The following is a 19580-nucleotide window of genomic DNA, read 5'->3' as shown; positions in this document are numbered from 1 at the left end:
AACAAGACCGAACCGATAAAACAGTTGAAAACAGTAATCGTACGGAGGCTAATATCCCTGGCTGCAGTGGAGAAATGGAACAGCGGTTTGGTTGAATACAAACTGTTTTGAACTCTGGGATGTGGTGAGGAAGTGTAAACAACCCTGGGCTAGAGCAGACTTGAGATGTTTTTTTTTATTTTATCAGAGGGCAACAAAAACGTTTATTTGTGAACTCGTCAGATAACCACTCCTAGAGTTCAAGTCTAAACCGTATTTGAGACTGTGAACAAGTCAAATGCTCTACTGGCCAGTATTCTAAATGCAAAACTGGACAAGGTCATAATACGTAACCTTGTGTAGGAAGAGAGAAGCAAGGCTGTGTTCTTTAGTGACTTTTCTATGTCCCTATATTCTGACTCAAGAAAACGAGGTGGGGCAAAGGTAATCTTTAGTGGAACCAGGGCTTGGAATTAAAAGATATCCAAAAGCAGTGAATGATGGCCCGATTCCAGAAAATGTTAAAGCTGCAATAAAGAACATGAACCCCTAGTCCCTGCGATCTCACTATTTTCCCAATAAATTTTATAAGATGGCCTCCTCTCAACTAGTGCCTATCCTGACCAAGTGGTGTCATTCAGTAGGTGAAAATAACGTGGTCACTGAATCAGTAGAACTGCCGAAAAAATTGCAAAAATGTACAACAATATGCTTCCTGTAGCCTATCTGTATATTAAATGTAGATAATAAAGTCTGCATGCAGTTACTGACCACAAGACTGGCGCAGATACTACCAGACATCATACAAGGATACCAATCTTTAAAAATAGCATCTTCAATGTTAGAATTGGACACTGAGAAAGTATTCAACAGGGTGTGCTCTTCCTTCCTCAGGAGGGTGATTGAGAGGTGGCATAGGAGAAATCTTGATAAATACCTGTGGAAAGTCTTTTGGCCTTCAGCGGCTGTCGCCACAGTTGTGACCGAAGCTTCTGCCCTCTGTCCTCTGTATGCCATGTAGATTCAGCATCTGGGTTCCTCCCGAACAGAGATATCCTTTCAATCTGCATGAGCGGTAGGTGTTTTGACGGGACCGCAAGGCATTTCTGCACTTTATCTGTTGCCTATTGGTTTGGTTAATTTGTCACTGACAACCCAAGCACCAGTTGGTATACCAACAAACAGGGCAGTGTGGGTTCTTGTCCCCTGTGCATAAAAGCACTGAAATTGTGGAGATGTACCTCTGTAACTGTTTTGCTAACTGTAAGCCTTCTGGTGGGCTCTCTCAACGTGAAGGTGGATAATCTGAGCAGAAATCTTTGGGATTACAAATGGGGCCTCTCTGGAGATTTATATGACCTTCGCCCACAGGAGAATGTTACAGGTGGTACCGTTTGCTACTCAAAACAATGCTCAGTTCCCACTGGTCAGTACCTTTCAGTTTTCCAAAGTAGGGGTTCCTTAGGGATGCGTTTTGTGTATGATGGTCTTTTTCCCTTCATTATGAATTTGTTACCTCTGATTCTGTATCCTCTATAAACTAGAGGCAGGACTGTGTGTTGGTGATCCTGATTGCACCTGACTGGGCAGGTGATGTTCGGTAATTGGAGTTGCTCCGTTTTTGTTTGCTCTCCTATCCCATTGAGAGAGAGGGGGTAGCGCAAGAATTGCTAGGTGGTACGCCCAAATCTCCGCAGCCTGCATCTACGTGCTTGAAGAGTGAGCTTGGCATATTGACAGACTGACTGCCTTTAATCTATTTTCAGAGGTGTGCCTCCCAACCATAGTGTCTGTGCTCTAGCCTCTGGTAGCGCTTTGTTACTTGGTTTGCTGAGGAAAAGGTTGACCTGTTCGTGGAATTATAGATTGCGGTTTCCACTTTCTGTAGCCTGGCAAGGCTTTGCTCTGGGCAGTGTAAAATGTGTGTTAGCTGTTGTGTTTGTGTTTTATAGTTTTTTGGCATTCTTTTATATGTAAATCCATTGTAGTGACAAGCTTCTTGAAGTCTTTTTCCTCCTTTTCTAGTCATCATGTCCCGGTTGTACTATCTAGATATCGCTTGTTCGATGTGTTCACTATTTGAACTCTTCCTTAGCTAGCTATACCATTGTTTTTGCTTTAAAGACTGTCTTCCTTATATCTGTCGCCTGTGCTCAACTACAGTCTCTGATCAGTTTACCCTGCCTTTCTGTATAAGGTGATGCTTTCTGTCATGGGCTGTTTGCCTGTTTCCTGTCTGCCAATCCATTACCCTGCCAGAGTTCTTCACTCTTGTGCACCCTACCAAGGAGGAAGAATCCAAGTGATGTAGGATTGTCAGGCTCTAGGTTTTTTCCTTGACAGACCTTAGGCAATCTTGTTGATTATCCGCTCTTTCTTTGCTTTGCTGGTGCCAAAAAAGGTTAAGATGTCCAAAAGAGGATACTTTTCCCCTCGACTGTTCTCTACAAGAAGTTGTATTATGCCCTAGCACAATAGTGCCCCCTGCTGGCATCAGAGTAAATTGCACCAAGACGAAGGCTGATTCTTAAGCATTGTTGGGCTCTGACTGGGGATTAAGTTGACACTTTTACTAAAAACTACTGCCTTGAATTCTCTAGTTCGCAGTCATGATCATTTTGCCTGCAAGAATTTTTGGTGTGCTCCTTTCCTTGGACCCACCTGGATTGGGTAGTGCTTGGGGTATTTAATTATGAGGTATAGAGCCTGCAGGTAGAAGTGCCTATTACCAGAAAATGTTACTTACTTTTCGTGGCAATCTTTGTGCAGATTTAACTACACATTCCTCTCCGCTTGCCAGCCCTGTTTTTCTGAGCAGTGGTCTAGATTTTGGTAACTCGCTCAATCAAGTCTCTGCCTGAAAGTGTTGAAAAATGTATAGGAGCTGACATCCGCATGAAGGGTGTCAACTCATGGTTCCTGGATCAATGTAATACCACCTATCTTCGCCAGGGAACAATTGTGAGATATCTGGATCTAGTCTGGCACCTGGGGACTATTCATGAAGATTTGAATCTGCAAGTAAATGGCACATTCACCAGATTGATTATCAAAGGTAAGTAACTTGTTCTTATGTAAGATTTCATTTTCTAAGCATGATCCATGCTGCTATCTTTGGTGTTTGCAGTTAAAATTAAATTCTTATAAACAGATTTGTCATGCCTTATTCACTTATTCAGTAGGTCAAATAAAGCATTTACTTCCAAAACACTGGAAGTCTGGAGCCCTATCGATTTGTATGTAAAATAGTCAAAAGGCAGAAAAAAGACCACTGTCCTCCGCCCCTACCAATTTTAGTTCTGTAGATAAAATGACATCTTAATACTTTTTTTTACCTTTTGCTGGTACAGACAACGAACTGGAGAAGACCAAGGAAGAGCAGCCTAAAGTCCCCCAACAGGGTGACAAAACCATGGAAGTAGAAGAGGTGACGGTCCCTGGTTCCACCGTGCAACCAGTGAATGATTCTGAGCCAGCGATTGAGCAGGAGAAAAAGGCAGATTCTAGATTGGAGCTTTCAAAGAAAACTGCCAGCGAAGGAACAGAAGACATGGAGACTGTAGAGGAAACTGAAGTGAAAGAGGTGGCACCAAAGGAGCCAGCGAAGCCTGTCCGACCCATCAGCAGCTTCTTTGGTGAGCCTAAACTTTTGATTGTTGGTCCCCTGAGGTCTTTAGTGCTGTACTGTTTCCTGCATAAGAGCCAGACTAAAGTCATCCTCAAGGGAAGGATTTATGGGTCACCGGTTTAAAAGTACATTAAGGCATTTGTAGTCCGATTTATTTGTAGTAGTTTACTGCTGGCAGGCATCTTCTTACTCCCAAGTATAGGGAGATGGATAGTGTTCTCTGCTGTAAAAATGAAATGCCTGTAACCTGTAAAACTTCAAAGGTTAACCTTGCCAGTTTTCTTACACCTTTTTAGCTCTGGTTATTGACCTTACAGCCTTGAAGCAGACCTACTGCTATCCGTTCGCATAGTGAGTGTTGGCTCCATCTCTTTCACCCGTAGGCTTTGTTCAGTCAGCCTCTTACAGCCAATGGTTGGAGATTTAGTCAATCTTATCTGGGCCCGGTGGAGGATTCATCTTTCGCCTAAAGTTGTTTGTTTAGGTGTCTGACTGTCTCCACTTTTAAGTGCTTGGACTGAACTCCATGAACGACTGTTACAACTATACCCCTCTCTGCTGACTTCCTTTCCTTGTGTCTCGCTTTAATGTGCTAAGGCTGAATGCATTCGCAGAAATGAAGCCAGACTTATTGGCTTTGCCGATGCTTGTTAGTTGAGGGTAGCATTATTTAAACTGCTTCTTTTCGAATTTTCAAGAGCGAGGATTTCTATTTGCGTATTTGCGCATTGGTCTTTTTCAAACCGCATTGGTAGATGTGCTGATCCTGTAATCTCTCTTGGGTGGAGGTCTGTGTCTGCTTTAGAGTGAGTTCATTGGCCCAGCTGACATAAGAGTGCACCTGTGAAAGGATGCTATCCTTAATTTAGGTTCTTATGTTCTGTTCTGGTACATGAGTGATGATATTACAGTCCATGGGGTTTACAGTGGTAAGGCCAAATGCCCACTCTTGATCAAGAATGGATTTGTTTCTTTGGCACCTATGTCTGCATATAGGTAAGACTGACCTATGGTCCAAAGTGGTAGAAAAGTATGGTAAGCAGTGAAATGTAGAATAACACTTTGGGGAGCCTGTGTGAATGCTTTGGCAATATAACTGGAGTAGAACTTTGAAACTGTTCTATTCTTTCTGTTTTAGCCTTTATAATGAGCATTTCGGTGATTTCTTTCCTAGGTAGCTAAATATGTTAATGCTTCGTTTATTTTTTAAACAGATCTCCCTCATTACGTTCCAGGACCAAAATGTCCATATTTTGTCGACCAAATCTTTCCCTCTGAATTTGTATTGTTCTGTCAGGAGGAACGTAGAAATATTTACACTTCTAGAAGTACTTTGTTTTCATTAAGAATTAATAGCTATTAAAAGTACCGCATGCGAGAAGGCTCGTTTTGTGCTGACTGCTTGGACAATCTGCTTGTTCTGAGAGTGCTGTTTCTCTGGCTTTGGCAATTGGACTCTGAAGAGCAACACTGTTGTACATGAACTTCTGAGCTACCTGGTGGCAATCTGCTTATCTCTCCCTTCCATCCATGCATTGTCCTGTGCTACTGGTACACACAGTCGTCCTGACATTAAAAGCGCCACTTAACAATGTTGATCTCCTTTGCTTTACACAGATGCCCTTTATGACTAATGATCTAGCACCCAACAGTTATTTTATTGTTCCTGCTCCTCATGTGGTGCATTTTGGTAACCAGATCCAAACATTGGAAAACGAGCATTTGCGTTCTAAGTCTAAGTATTCATTAATTATTTTACAATAACTGTAATGTACAACAGAAATAACATGAACGTAGAGAAGGATGTCCGAGCCAAGCCATTCCAGAATATCTTAGGTTGTCAGTGGTCCAAACAGGTTGACCGGGTCTGCACTTTAGCCCAGAGAGGAAGTCCTAAGTTTTCACTTCCCTTTTGAAGGACTTTGTTGATTGAATCAGTCTAATTTCTGTAGGTAGGGAGTTCCAGATTCTCGGGGCGACACCTGAGAAGGCACGATAATAGGTTTTTGTTTTTTAAAATGTGTTGGGTTTCAACAGCAAGGTGCTGGAGCTCCTAGAGGAGCGTGTACCTCCCGAAAGGACTATCTTATTTGCAAGGTATAGAGGAATGTTGATATGAAGTGCTTTGTGGGTCATGCATGCAAGTTTTAGTTGTATCCTTGCCTCGTATGGTAGCCAATTTAGAGCTTTCAAAATCTGGGAAATGTGGTTGGATTTCTTGGAGCCCGTGACGATCCTTGCCGTAGCGTTCAGTGAGGCCCTGAGAGGGTCCAGCCCGTATCTAGGTAGACCACTAAGGGTTGCACTGCCATAGTCTAGTCGGGAGAGCACTAGTGCTTGCACAGCTGTTTTGAAGTCCTCGGGTGGGGGGGGGGGGGCAGAAAGGGTTTGAGTGTCCTAAGAATGCTCAGATGAAAGTTTGCTCCTTTTGGTAGCAGCGCTGATGTGTGATTGTATGTTCAGGTTTTTATCCAGCACTATTCCCAGGGATCTAGTAGAGTCTGATATGTGGTGTGCAGTTAAGAGCGATGAGATTATTTATACATGTCTTCACAATGAGGTTTTGCTTGGGTGGGGAGATAAGGAGTAATTCTGTTTTGAGGGCGTTCAGTTTGAGATGGTTAAGGGTTAACCAGTTTTGGGTTATGTGCAGGGTTCCATTGAGAGTCGTGATATCATCCGGTGAAGAGATTTTCAGGTATAACTGCGTATCATCGGCATACATGTGGTAATGTATGTTAGATGCTTTGTATTTCAGTAAGAGGTTCAATGAAAAGGTTGAACAGGGTGGGGTAGAGAGATGACCCTTTGGGTACCCCCAGAGTGCAAGGACTGGGATTGGAGAGGGTTTGATTGGTTTTGAATCTTTGAGATCTGTTATGGAGAAACTAGGCAAACCATTTTAGAACTGTGCCAGAGAACCCCATCCTATGTTCCAAATGTTTAGGAGGTTATCATGTTTGACTGTGTCAAAAGCTGATGAGGGGTCAAGTAATACTAAAAGGCATGATTTTTTCCAGTCAAGCATAGTACGAGCGTCGTCCACTATATGTGTGATGGCCGTTTCGGTGCTGTGACCCGGACGGAAGCCAGATTGGAATTGATCCAGTAATTGGAATTCTTCAATGTGGTTACATAGTTGTACCTGAACGCATTTCTCAAGGAGTTTTGCCAGAGTGGGGGGATGTTTGTGATAGATGGGAAGTTGTTCAGATCCTCCGGGTCAGCCAATGGGTTTTTAACAATAGGAAGCACCAAACCGGACTTTAAGCAGTCCGGGATTTCACCTTGAAGGAGGGAAGCATTAATAATTTTGGACCAGAGAGGGACTACTGACCTTATCAGATCTTAGAAGAGGGGAGGGGGATCATTAAAGTGATTAGAGGGTTTAAGGGTAGAGAGAATGTTGTAAATGGAAGTGTCGTTGAGGGGGGCGAATTGACTCCAACAGGCACTGTTTTTAGGGGAGTGACTTGCAGCCATCTGGTGCTGCGAGGGGAGGGGGAGGTTTAGTACACGTGATAGGTCGACCGGGGCCAAGCTTAGCTCGAATCGATCTTCTTCGCTTTTTCTTGGAAGAAGGCAGCAAAGTCCTCATAATTTGGTTGTGGACTGGAGCGGAGTGTTGTCTGGGTGGTAGTGTTGTTGGATTGATGTTTAATCCAATCAAACAGCATTTTGGGGCGGTTTTTGGCATTGTCCAGTTGGCATCTGAAGAAGGACGCTTTCACCGTTCTGATGTCTTTGCTGTACATGCTCCTTTTCAGCCTCAGGAGCTTAAGGAGTTCCGCCGATGAGGATCTCCATGCACGTTCTGCAGCTCTCAGGTTGCGTCTGTCCAAGTTTAAACTGTCATTGTACCATGGGTTGGATACTTTGTTGGACCTTCTTTTCAGTTTTAGGGGAGCAACTACATCCAGTACTTTCAGTATAGAGTTGTTGTAGTGTTCAGTGAGTTCATGAACTCTGACATAGATGTAGGAGGAGGCAGGGCCAGATTACATCGAGAGACTAGCTCGTTCACTTTTGTGTTTGCAGCGATCTTTTCCAGTGAATGTTTCTTGGGTTGGCCATTCTTAATGTTCCAAGTTTTAAAATGAGGAAGTTGATGTAGAAGTGGTCCGACTAGTCACAGGGGGTAATTGATTCCAGCTGAATGGAGTTGGGGTTCGAAATGATTAGGTCAAGGGTCACGCCTAGGTTGTGCGTTGGGCTGTCACAGAATTGAGTCAAATTGAGGTCCAACAGGAAGTTTTTAAGACTGTTCACTGCCTGCTCATTCGGGTCAGTCCAATAAAGATTGAAGTTTCCCAGGAATATCTGGGGACAGTGTCGCCCAACGTTTGATGAGATGGTTTCCATCATTTGTTCAACTAAAGGAAAGTTGTCACCCAGGGGATAGTAAAAGATGTGAAGGTTGCATACGGTTTTGTGTTTGCTGATAATGTCTATAGAGAGATATTACCATGAAGAGAGGGCTGCAGCAGGAGATTGCTTAGCTGAGGGACTGTTATGGAATATACAAGCAATGCCACCACCCGTTCTTTTAGCTCTATCAAGTCTGATTATTTTGTGGCTCGGGGGTACTAGGATGTCAAGGACAGGTCCAGATTAGTCATTTAGCCAGGTTTCAGTGAGGATTAGTAGGTCTAGTTCCATATTTAGGATGAGGTCAGCGATGTCCGTAGCATGCTTCACCCCCGACCTACAATTGAGCAGCATGGAGTCAGTCTGATAAGGGTGGGTACTGTGAATTTGCCTAAGGTTATCAGTGTTAAGGCCATTGGAGTTATGTCTAGGAGCCCTGTGAGGGTTAAGTGGAATCGTTTGGACGTACACCGGGGGGGGGGGGGGTCGGGGGGTGGGAGGCTTAAAGGAGTCCACCTGCTCTAGTGGGCTTTAGTGTTGTGGGTAGCACTGGTTCAGGTATGTTTGAGTTGTCCGTTATGGTGGAGATGTAAGCTAGTAAGAGGGAGCGAATGTCCTGGTCAGATAGGAGTTTCTTGCATCTAATGGGTCTGGAGAGGTCGTTCGGGGAGGGAGTGGTGTTCCAATATCGTCCCGATGAGGGCAGCCTGTATTTCATCTTCCGCTCAAAGGGCCGAGTTGGGAGTGTAGGAGATTGGGTGGTCACAGACAGAATCATTTGCGACATCTTGTCGGACGCTAATTCCAGGGCCAGCTCAGAGGTGGTGTTTATGAGCTTATGTATGTCGGATTTAAGTTTCTGCAACTCCCAATTGATTTAAGTCTACAGGCATGACCGGTTTGAGGACCATGGGGCTTGGAGAAGGAAGGTGAAGAGTCGTTCACAAGAGTGGGGGGAAGGCATGGTACACAATTGGGAGGGCAGTTGGAAGGGACCATCCCTGGAGAAGGCGTTTGCACGGTGATGTCTCGATGGGCGCCAGGGGAGGGAGTGTGTATTGGTATGGGGTGGAACTCTGGCATCAGGGAAGTATGGTTCAAAGAGTGAAGGGGGAAGAGTCTAGATTGAGCTGTCGGCGGCATAGTTATGTCCAAGCAAGCCGGGGAAGGCCTCACGAGATTGTGGCTAGGTAGGGAGACAGATTGTGGGATGTGAGGAATGGGTGAGGGGTAGATTCTCTAGGGGATCTGAGAGGAACGATGTGAGGAATGGGTGAAGGGTTAGAATCCCTAAGGGATCTGGGAGGATCGCTGTGAGTCAGGGAATTTTTTAAAGAGGTAGAAGCTCTCATCCAATAATCCTAGATTACGATCAGAGGCTTGACTGAGCATAGTCCCATTATTGTAGATGTATATGGTAACAGTAGCTTTGAAAGTGGGAGACAAGACTGCTGAAAGTCTTGGGCCATGAGGGAATTTCTTAGTAGCTACGATCTTAAGAAGAGAGTAGAACGCCTTCCTCCACTTGGCTCTTCTTTTGGTATAAAAGATCAGATCGCTAGTAAAGGCTCCTTTTTTTTGCCAAAAATAAGTATCAGATATAAGGGTTTCTGGACTAGATTCAAGCAGTCTGTTTGAAGGATTTAGCTGCTTTTTTAGATAGGTTGGGTGGATAGTTAAAAGTGCAGCTATTTCGACTTAGTCGCTCCAACCTGGCGTCCGGCTTGCTCAGTGTGCGAGGGGCAATGTTTTAGAATGACTTTCTGTGGGATGGTCGCCCTGGGAGGATAGACTGGTGTGCAGCTTCCAGGACTGCGAGTAAGCAACTAGCTGGAGCAACCGCCTCCGGTATGCTAGGAAGGTTAGCAACGTGTCTCTTATCTACCCATGAAGGCCGACTCCATCGGAGTATGCGGGGCTGTGAAAGCGATCAGAGTTACTGAAGGCTTAGAGTGTGAAAGTACCCAGTAGAAGTACAGAGAATCCCTAGCCGTGTAGATTGTGTAAATCCTGAGATACCGCTAGAGAGGCAGGAGGTGAGTAACCTCTTGAGGTGTGTGTAGCAGCCCCAACAGAGTAGTTCACGAAAGAACTGGGGAGATCCTAGGCGATCCCAGATGGGCGTCGCATTGGGAACCTGAAGGTCTGTGAGTAACCAGAGTAGAGACCGTGAGAGTAACCAATGAAGAAACCAGTAATGACCGTGTGGATCTCCGTTTTGGCAGAGCATGAATTTTCCATCTAGTTTGCTGTGCTTTGCTTGTCGATGGACCCTCTGAATTCGTTGGTGAGCATCCCACCACCAAGATGGTGCGAGAGTTAAAAGGAGAAAAGCCTGCTGACATCCATAAGCAGCAATAGGAAGGACCCTGAGATTTGAGGAGGCATTGAGCCATAACGTTCTAAGATGGCCGCTGTATTGGGACACTGGGGAGCTAGGTGCATAAGCTCTGCTGGCCGCCTTAGGGAGGAGAGACTAGGATGGCCGCCCAGTGCCTCACACGAGTAGAGCAGTGAGGGGCAGGTAAAATAAAAAAAAAACTGGAGTGAGCTCAAATAAGTGGATGTGTGTGCTCTCAATTTAGGCAGAGCATGACTATATATATATGTAGCATATGTGGGGCACTGTACTATGTGACAGTATTTTACCTTGCTAGATAGACATAAGGTCCGTATTTGTGCTTGGTCGTCTTGCAGTATATTGAACTTTGCATGCTTCATGAACTCTTAAATAGTGTAGCAGCGACTGCTATGTTTTTTGCGCTGGACCAAAACTAGCATTTTTGCTAGGGCAGAAAAGGAACAAATTGTCGGTACCCAGAATTGTGTACTGTCATGAGCTTAGTCTCGTGGCTACCGGTTTCCATCTAAGTAAATCTGATCATCCATTTATATACCAAATGACGATTCTGAAGGACCTTTCCAGCTGTTGTATAGGAAAATTGTGAATAGAGTTGTGCATTTTTATTCCAGTTGGCCAGTGTGGCACAAGATCCATTCCTCTTTGGCTTCCGGTGCGGTTACCCATTTCATTAAATAAGTATGTGCACAATATACAAACTTGGATGTATCTTTCGGTATCGTGAATGTAACACTGAACCAGTTATCCAACCCGTAAATGTAGGTTTTATATATGTTGCGTGCCCTACAAAGCTGTTTGTACCACCACTCTTGCCTGGTACACCTGGAATGTTAAACCTGAAGACAAATGCAGAAACCAATCAAGTGCTACACTAACAGACTTTTAAGCTAATAGTCCTAATTACTTAACACTTTCACGTTTAAATTATTTATTAATTGGTCCTAATGCACAGACTTTTAGATCCTCTAATAACTAAGCTCACTTTATCAAAAACCTTCTTTCAAAAGGGGTTCACTGTAGCAGAAACTGGTGTTTTTATATTGTTTCTGAAAGAAAACTCGCAAACGAAATTGATGGCCACACTGATTTGCAAATCACGTTACCATTATCAATGACATCACTATAGATACAGTTTCTCTTCTTTTTTTATAGGTTATTTAATCATATGATGGTGTTCAGCGTAATTGTTTATTGGTATAAATATGGAGTTTACAAGTGACCTGTTTGGGTGCAAGTTTTCAGTTGGTGGGTTAGCAATTCATTTTAACTGGTTAACTTCAGGAAGGGGGGGGGTTACTTTTTTTGTTGTGTTTTTGTTTGTTGCAACGATTAATGTTGTTTTACCATTAGTGAATGGTCTTTGGGTCAATACCCATGCAACAATCCCTGTTGTGCACTGCCCTTAGCCCTGCATAGTGGAGTTGCATGCCTGACCTATGCTTATTTGCCCAGGCATCCGGTCATCGTCCTGCGCGGAAGCAATTGGATGCAATGAGGAATGGCTGCACGGTTGGCTGGCTGCCTGTAGCCTTGTGCAGCGGTGTCAGATGGCCAACCTGTGCATTCCAGTTGCTGAATGCAGGGGCTCCGCATCCTACTAAACATGCACTCGGCTGCAGGCCTTCAACATAATCCCTATTGATTTTGTGCACATTTTCTGTAATGCGTGTTTTCATACACAGCAGTTTATTTGCAAGCTCATTCAGAAGTGTTTTCTCTTAATTGTACCTCCATGTTTTAACTGCATTTCTATATCCACCCAAATCAATCAGTAGTCTTATAAAGCGCAAACTACTCGCCCGTGAGGGTCTCAAGGCACTGAGTGGGGTGTGAGGTGGGTCTGCGGTTCAGTCGAAGAACCAGGTCTTGTGGTCCTTCCTGAATTGCAGCAGCAATGGTGATTGCCTGAGGTGCAGAGGTAGGGAGTTCCTGGTCTTCGCAGCGAGGTAGGAGAGAGATCTTCCTTCTTATGCTCACGGTGGTGTCTTAGGTTTCCTCTTTTTCTATTCATGAAATTAGCAAGCTTGAGAAAATGCTGTCCGTGTGCTTTTTATTTTTATGAAATGTTCTAGATTATTCAAAATGATCTGTTTAAACAGTGTCCCACTTTATGGCTAGTACCTGTCCACTTGTTTGTGTTGTCTAGTTTAAAAAAAAAAAAAAAAAAAAAAAAATTTATCCAAGGAGCAGAGCTCACAAGTTTTGCCAAATTCACAAATTAGTAGGCCAGGGCGGAGTTCGCCTATGTTCGCAGAGTTCCGCTATGAACTCCATGAAGTGACAAAACTCTGCGTAGTCCCGCGAATAGCGGAGTGCGGTGCATGCAGTTCGTGCTGATCTTCCTGCAGTTTGAGTAGAAATTCTACCAGAGTGGCAGCTCGCGCTCGATAACTTACCGTTGGTGAGCACGAGTGAGGAAAAAACTCCGCTGAGCAGAGTTTTCTGCACTCCGCGAGCGGCTTGTTGTGCAGAAAAGTTCGTAAACACTGCAAACGAAGCGAAGTTCACCGTCCATGCCGACAATGGCAGAAAAAAATGATTTCAATCTGATCGCCTGCCTGTCATTTCATTAAATATTCAGGTGTGATTGACAGTGCATGCAAGATTTATGCTCACGAGTTTGACTACTATATTTCAGAAGTATGCCCAATAATTTTTCAATTGCAAATAACTTTAAAACTGCGGATTTTCATTGAACCACAAAAGAAAACGCTGTGAGTGAAGTTATATTTTTATGCCAATTGTTGTAAATCTTTTCAGCCATTTTGATGTAGTAGAGCCTATATCTTTCCTTGAAAGCAAAAATGCAAAATTCATATTTTTTGCCCTACTCGACATTTTTTTTTCTTCTTTATACAGCTGCACAAAACCGGGCATGCTGAAACTGTTAGCTGTGTAGGCTATGGAATGTACTTTTTTTTTTGTTTTGTTTTTGAAGATTTGTCAAATGGCTTCAGTTTTCAGGGAACCCATAATTACATTTTAAGACTGAACCATAACTATAGAGTTGCTATCACAGACTGATAAAATCTGTATAGTCTAAATTATAAAATAAGTTAATGGTCCATTGCGCATATGTTTGCTTGTTCTCATTACCCTTGTTATTGATGTGGCAGAAAAGTCTCAAGTCTTTGCCCTGGGGTCTTCTGAGATCATTCTACCCCAACAGCAGGTAGAGGCCTCCATTACCTGCTTGTTTGCTCTGCTCTGGTTTGTTGTGGGAGGAGTAGGTTGGGCACTGTCCATGAAAACCACCTTTGTGTAAAGTCATGGCACTGTCCATGAAAACCGCCTTTGTGTAAAGTCATGCTTTTCCCAGTGTTTAGAAATGGTCCTACTCCAAGCCAGCGTTACCCAAATCATGGGACAATGAAATGTGAGGTCTTTGAACCTGGCTGTCATCAGCCTTCTTGAAGCAGTCTTCAGGGACAGACTAAAGGGCAGACCTGACTGAGAAACGTTTTCACCTTAATTAACAAACTTCAGTTCCCCCCCCACCCCCCCCCGCCCCCCTCACCTCTACTATCAACTGAATGGCAGTGCTCCGGAAAAACTAGTCTGTAGCAACTTGCTAATAAAACTTTCATGTAATTTCTAAAAGTAACTTTGTTTGCATCCTCCTTCACTTCAGTGTCTAGGTCTCAACCATGGGAAGGCAGGCAATACACTTCCACTGTTTGGGGAAGCTTCCTAGTCCTCATTTAGGTGCCGTACCAAACCAGAGGAATATGAGATGGACCCCAAGGAAACTTACTGGAACTGTCCAGTTCCCACGTTCCCTCTACGTTCTCACATGTTCCAGCCTTTATCTTGAAGAAGCTTCCGAAAGCCTTCCAGAGTACATTAAACAATCTCTCACAAAACAATCCTTGAATGTGATTAACCCAAGCAACTTGCAAACACTCTGGAGGGGGCCTGTCTGTGCGCGCAGAAAAACTCAAGCAAGGCAGAGTCACAATTCAGGATGACCGGAGGCCATGTCAAAGCCAATAGTAAGAACATAATACTTTCCAATGTACAACATAATGTACATTTGCGCACCACTGCTTATAACCTCATACTTCATCTCACAATGTACAACACAGTGCACATTTGTGCACCATTGCGCATAACACTGCACTTCGAGACCAAAAAGTACATTCCACAACTCCAGTGGCAGCTCGTGGAATATGAAACTGGTGAGGCGTATGCAGAACGAATGAACGTATGTGAGCGCAGTGAGCGAGCAGTCTGCAACAAGGGGAGTTCGGGGGGGGGGGTGGTTCTCCCCTGTGAAGACCTTTTTAAAAAAAGAATGGCATCTTTTTGGTGCGATTTTAAATTTATTTATTTATTTATTTATTTTTTCCCAGCACTAATTCTGTGATAAATGGACTAAAAATTCAGTTCTTCTAGGCTTTCATAAAAGAAAACTCATACATTTCGGAGAATTTCTGGGTTGCCAAGCAAGTCTGACTTCTGAAGAGGGCTAGGGTATTACTACCCTGTCCAATAGAGAACACTAGTTAGCGATGTGAACAACTTCAATGGACAAACGTGGGGTCTAGGGAGAGTCCCTTAAGGCAGAGAGAGCTGACTGGTGCCAAGCTCACCTGGGGAGGGTTCGCTTTCACCTGGGGAAGCCATGGCTTTGTCCGCTGAACTCGAGTGGGCTGCTGCGAGGGGAGGGGCTGCCACCAGCACCATATATCACCAGCACTGGGCCACCCCTTGTTGGAAGAGTTGCAAATGGCCCCTGAGCTCTTAAGGGGAGGCTGTGCAGCTTGTAGCATGCAATGCCAAACAGTATTACTGAAACTCCTAGTAAATATGAGGTCCTGATTTCAAAAACATAACCTGCATGTTCGTGGAGGCTTGCCTGTGAATTCAGTAGGCCTTTCAATGTGAACTCTGCAAGCTTTCGAATTTTAGGAGCACGCACACGTTTGTACAATTAGTGGTTTACCAAACGTGCTCAAACGAGTTGACAGGGGGTTGTGAAGTGAAATGCTATTACATTGAAGGAAATCGGATTTTTTCTTAACACGCTCCTCGTTATATATAACGTAGCCCGAGGCATGTGGCTTTAACTTATTAGGCACGTCTTATTTTGATTAATCAGCAATCTCTACTTTTAACCTGTGCAGTTGTTGGGGCTTGGCGGGGAACCTGATATGCAGAGTAAATTGTTACTTGTCTGCTACAGGTTTTAAAGAGGAAAAACAAGACACATGTTTTTTTATTTTTATGAAACGGTCTAATGTTTTGGCAACCTGCTTTTGTGTAAGCGTTGATTTGTCTTTCAATTGCATTCTAAAACAGGCATGTTTGTTTAGTAGTGCAACAACCAGTAATCCACTACCCATTCAGCTGGATACCATCTCCACTGCATTCTATGAGTTGCAGTATGAGAAAGCATTAGCACGCTTTGCAGGGGAGCCTCGAGGCGGTATATTTTACACAAAATACTGGAAATAGGCTCCAAGTGTTGCACGAAGACTAAACCAGAGGTCTAAAATCTCATGCAGGATTCTGGAAGATATTTTTTGTTTTGCACCAAAAATAAGAACATTTTCCACATCTCACACTGGGACCATTAAGAGAAAACGAGATTATTAGCGCTTGTACGTGTTGCACGAGCGCAAATAAGGGGAGGCTGCCTCTTTCACAGTGATCAGGAAAGAGGGTACATCTTGCACAAGGATAGGGAAAGAGAGACCTCCATCTTGCATGTCAGCCGGAAAAGGGGGCTACGCCTTGCATGGACATTAGTAAAGAGAGGAGTGGTTATTCACAAGGGCCAGAAAGGAAAGACGACCCCTCGCACAGGGAACTGGAAAGACTGGCCACGTCTTATAACAAGCAAGGAGACGGGACGCATTGACGGGAAGCACTTGACTCTAGCCCTCTCCGCAGAAATCACCTATCTGCCCCAAGTCCACCCAGAGACGTTTTAAGGCATGGGCAAAGTGGGCTCTGGCCCAGGGCCCCAGCCTTTTAGGGGGGCCCCCCTGATAGAGCCAGCTCTGTCCCACAAGGCTTGCCCTGATTACCTTGAATAATTTATGGACAAATTGTTTTAAATATTGTTTCTCTTTAATTTATTTTTGATGTGAGTGGTGCGTGAAAGTCTACTACAAAGATTTTTCAGCGAAATGTTGTGTTTGTTTCATGCAACATCCATAAATAAAGTTTCAGTTAGATCAAAACAGGACTTCATATATGAGAGGTGGGCAGGTGTCACAAAGATTATTTGCAGTAATGTAAGTGAGCTGCTGCTGTGCTACAATATTGAAAACACACACCACTATCCATGAACATTAGATGTAACAACTTTAGAATTGGAGTGTGCCTGTGCACTGTCAGTGACATGGCCTAAGAGGGCATGAAAAAGTTGAACCTGGATCATAATTTCAAACCTGTTCTGAACAGGGGCCCCATAAAAACTATCAGCCCCGGGCCCCCAAAATCCTTAAGATGTCCCTGAGTCCACCCATAGCTGCCCCACACAGTCATCGCATCTTTTCACTTTCAAACCCACCCTGCACTATTCTGGAAGCAACCCGTGCACGTAGCGGCCCTTTAACCCCCCGTGCACCCCTACCTCTCTGCACTTGAAAAGCAAGAGGCGCGACCCCCCCGCAGGTAGCATCCATTCACAATCACACAATCCCTGTCCCTTGGCAAACCTCCAGCCCCGCCTCTCCCAAAAGCACCTCTGCCGCAGCTGTCATTTCCTCCATCCCACCCCCCTCTCCCATTGCACCCTTTCCCAAAAGCAAGCGCCTCCTCTTCGCGAGTCCCGCAAGAAGCACATTTTCTGCATCGTGCATTAAGCTGCCCCTCCCCCTCCGCCGTGAATTCAAGCCCCCTTAGTCTGCACTGCCCTCTCTTTCTTGCGCAACATAATGCAACAACTTTGAGATGGTGGGAGTTGCAAATGTTACTGACATACACCTAAGTGCGCGATACATGAGACAAAGAATTCTACAACAATTCAAAAGGGTCTGTCACCTTGTAAACCTCGAGTGAGGTGACCCCAGCTGTGAGCTTCAGGCAAGAAAGTGCTACTCCTTTTTGGACCCCAGAGGAAGATTGTGACCATCATTCATTAGCAACACAACACCAACAATATCAATCGGCACGACCGCTTTTCTTGCCTAGAGAAGCATTTATAAATGCTTAGAGAGCTACAGGTGAAATAATGTCTCATTTGTTTAGTGCCACCAAATGATGTCCTGCCAACAGTTTCTTACATAATTGCAGAAGCGCAATGGGAAAGTGGCAGCCATTTATGCCCAATTATGTAGCTGTTCCAATAAGATCGCCCAATAAGATATGTTTGGTGAGGTGTTACATCGAATAGCAAACAGATAATATAGCTACAATGGCTTCAAAGAGAGGGAATAACATGCCGAACAGTTAAGATTTATCCTATAATCATCGTGGACCACAAATGCGGCTCAAATTAACTTCACAATTTAAAATACAGGATCACCAAAACAACCTTCTCATAATCCACATTTTGCAATAGTTGTTCACCCACCACTCTTAAAATACGACTTCAGCCGCGGCTCGCAGTACTCTCTCTCGCGCGCGCGGGGGGGGTGTAGGGGGTCGTGCAGGGGTGGGAGCTGGGCCGGGGGAGTTTTAAAATAAAATAAACTTACCTGGCCGGGTCCACGTCGCCTCTACTCCGGGGTCCTGTTGGCTGGCGCCTACAAACTGCTGGCAAACCCTCTCAGCCAATCCTGGTGCTGCTCCAGCAGCGCCAGGATTGGCTTAGCAGGGCTGCTCGCCGCCCGCCTGCCCATTAGGAGACAGAGGTTTGAGCCTTTGCTCAACCCTCGCTCTCCTAATGCGCAGCCGCAGCCTGAGCAGACACTAGTACGCATGACTGGACTGGTCAGAAAAATATGCCGACCTTCACCAGTCCTGCTGCAGTCTGCCCCTGGTCTGACAATCACTCAATATAACGCCAGACCGCCCACCCCCTTCAGACTCTGAAGAGGGTGTTCGGTCCGACGTCCTGCTGACTGACATGATTGTCAGTTCTCCCTCGCGTCACTGAACTTAAGTAAACAGAGTTTACTTCAGTTCAGAGACGCCGAGGGAGCTGCGGGCATGGGGGGGGGCAATGTCCCAGCGCCCTAATGGACGCACCACCCTGCACAACTCTCATGCTTTCAAATGCACATCCCACACGTTCTGTTCTTGGCAAGCTGTTCTACTGTGACAGCTCTGACTTCAAAAGTACGAGAAGAGAAATGAGGCATATTCAGGACGTCGGGTTCAGGCTAGGATAAAAACACACCAAAGTCAATTAAAATGATGGTAGTCAAAGGTCATCACAGGGTGTCAGACCATAAAAATGCCTCTAGCACTACATTCCACCCCATGACCTTTGACTATTGTAACATACATATATCAAAAAATGTACTTCTTAACTGAAAGCACAAATCTAATTGAAGCACACACTAAAACCGTGAAATCATAAAAGCATGTAACAATCATTTCAAAGCATGTAAAAATAGCTCCTGTATTTCTGAATACTCAGCAACGAGAATAAATGTATGATGAATACACAAAAAAAATGCACAAACAGAATCAAGCATATGAACTCATTAATGTCACATATGGCTAATTCTGGAACCTCTACTATTGAAGCAGCCAAACTTCTATGTTTTGTGCTTAAAGTAAAGGAAGCATCATCTTTAAATTAAACAGCATCTTTTTTCAGTGTATGTGTGTGTGTGTATATATATATATATATATATATATATTTCACTGAAAAAACCATAGGTTTCACACACGTTATAGTTAGGAATTAGCATTTAAAAAACCTTGCTAATTCAGTGAAAAAACCATAGGTTTCACACGTTATAGTTAGGAATTAGCATTTAAAAAACCTTGCAAATTCACTGAAAAAACCATAGGTTTCACACAAGTTATAGTTAGCTGTACATTTCACTCGTAAAAAACCAATGAAATTCCCCCGTTATAGTTAGTGCAGGCAACTATAACTCACGCGACCGCAATCTTCTGCTGATGCTAATACTGTATTTAGACACTTATTTGCCCATGTCTTCTTCCATTAAATTTTAGCTATACATATATTACAAATATTTTTTTTTCATAAAGACACATATGTCATCAGCAGAGGATTGCGGTTGCGTGAGTTATAGTTGCCTGCACGAAGTATAACGGGGGAATTTCATTGGTTTTTTACGAGTGAAATGTACAGCTAACTATAACTTGTGTGAA

At 44.1% G+C, this 19580-nt stretch overlaps 1 protein-coding gene across 2 annotated transcripts in view; it reads left to right on the top strand.

Moving 5' to 3' along the window:
• LIG1 (DNA ligase 1) overlaps nt 1-19580 on the top strand; it is a 502345-nt gene that overhangs the window by 118927 nt on the left and 363838 nt on the right. For both annotated transcript variants that reach the window (XM_085616644.1, XM_085616645.1), the window contains exon 7: nt 3330-3614. In XM_085616644.1, coding sequence (XP_085472770.1) covers nt 3330-3614 — 285 coding nt within the window. The remainder of the gene's footprint in view (nt 1-3329; nt 3615-19580) is intronic.

This window comes from Triturus cristatus, chromosome 7 (genome assembly GCF_964204655.1).
Source record: "Triturus cristatus chromosome 7, aTriCri1.1, whole genome shotgun sequence".
Classification (NCBI taxonomy): Eukaryota; Metazoa; Chordata; class Amphibia; order Caudata; family Salamandridae; genus Triturus; species Triturus cristatus.
The sequence above is the reverse complement of the archived record's forward strand: the minus strand, read 5'-3'. Positions and strand labels throughout refer to the sequence as shown.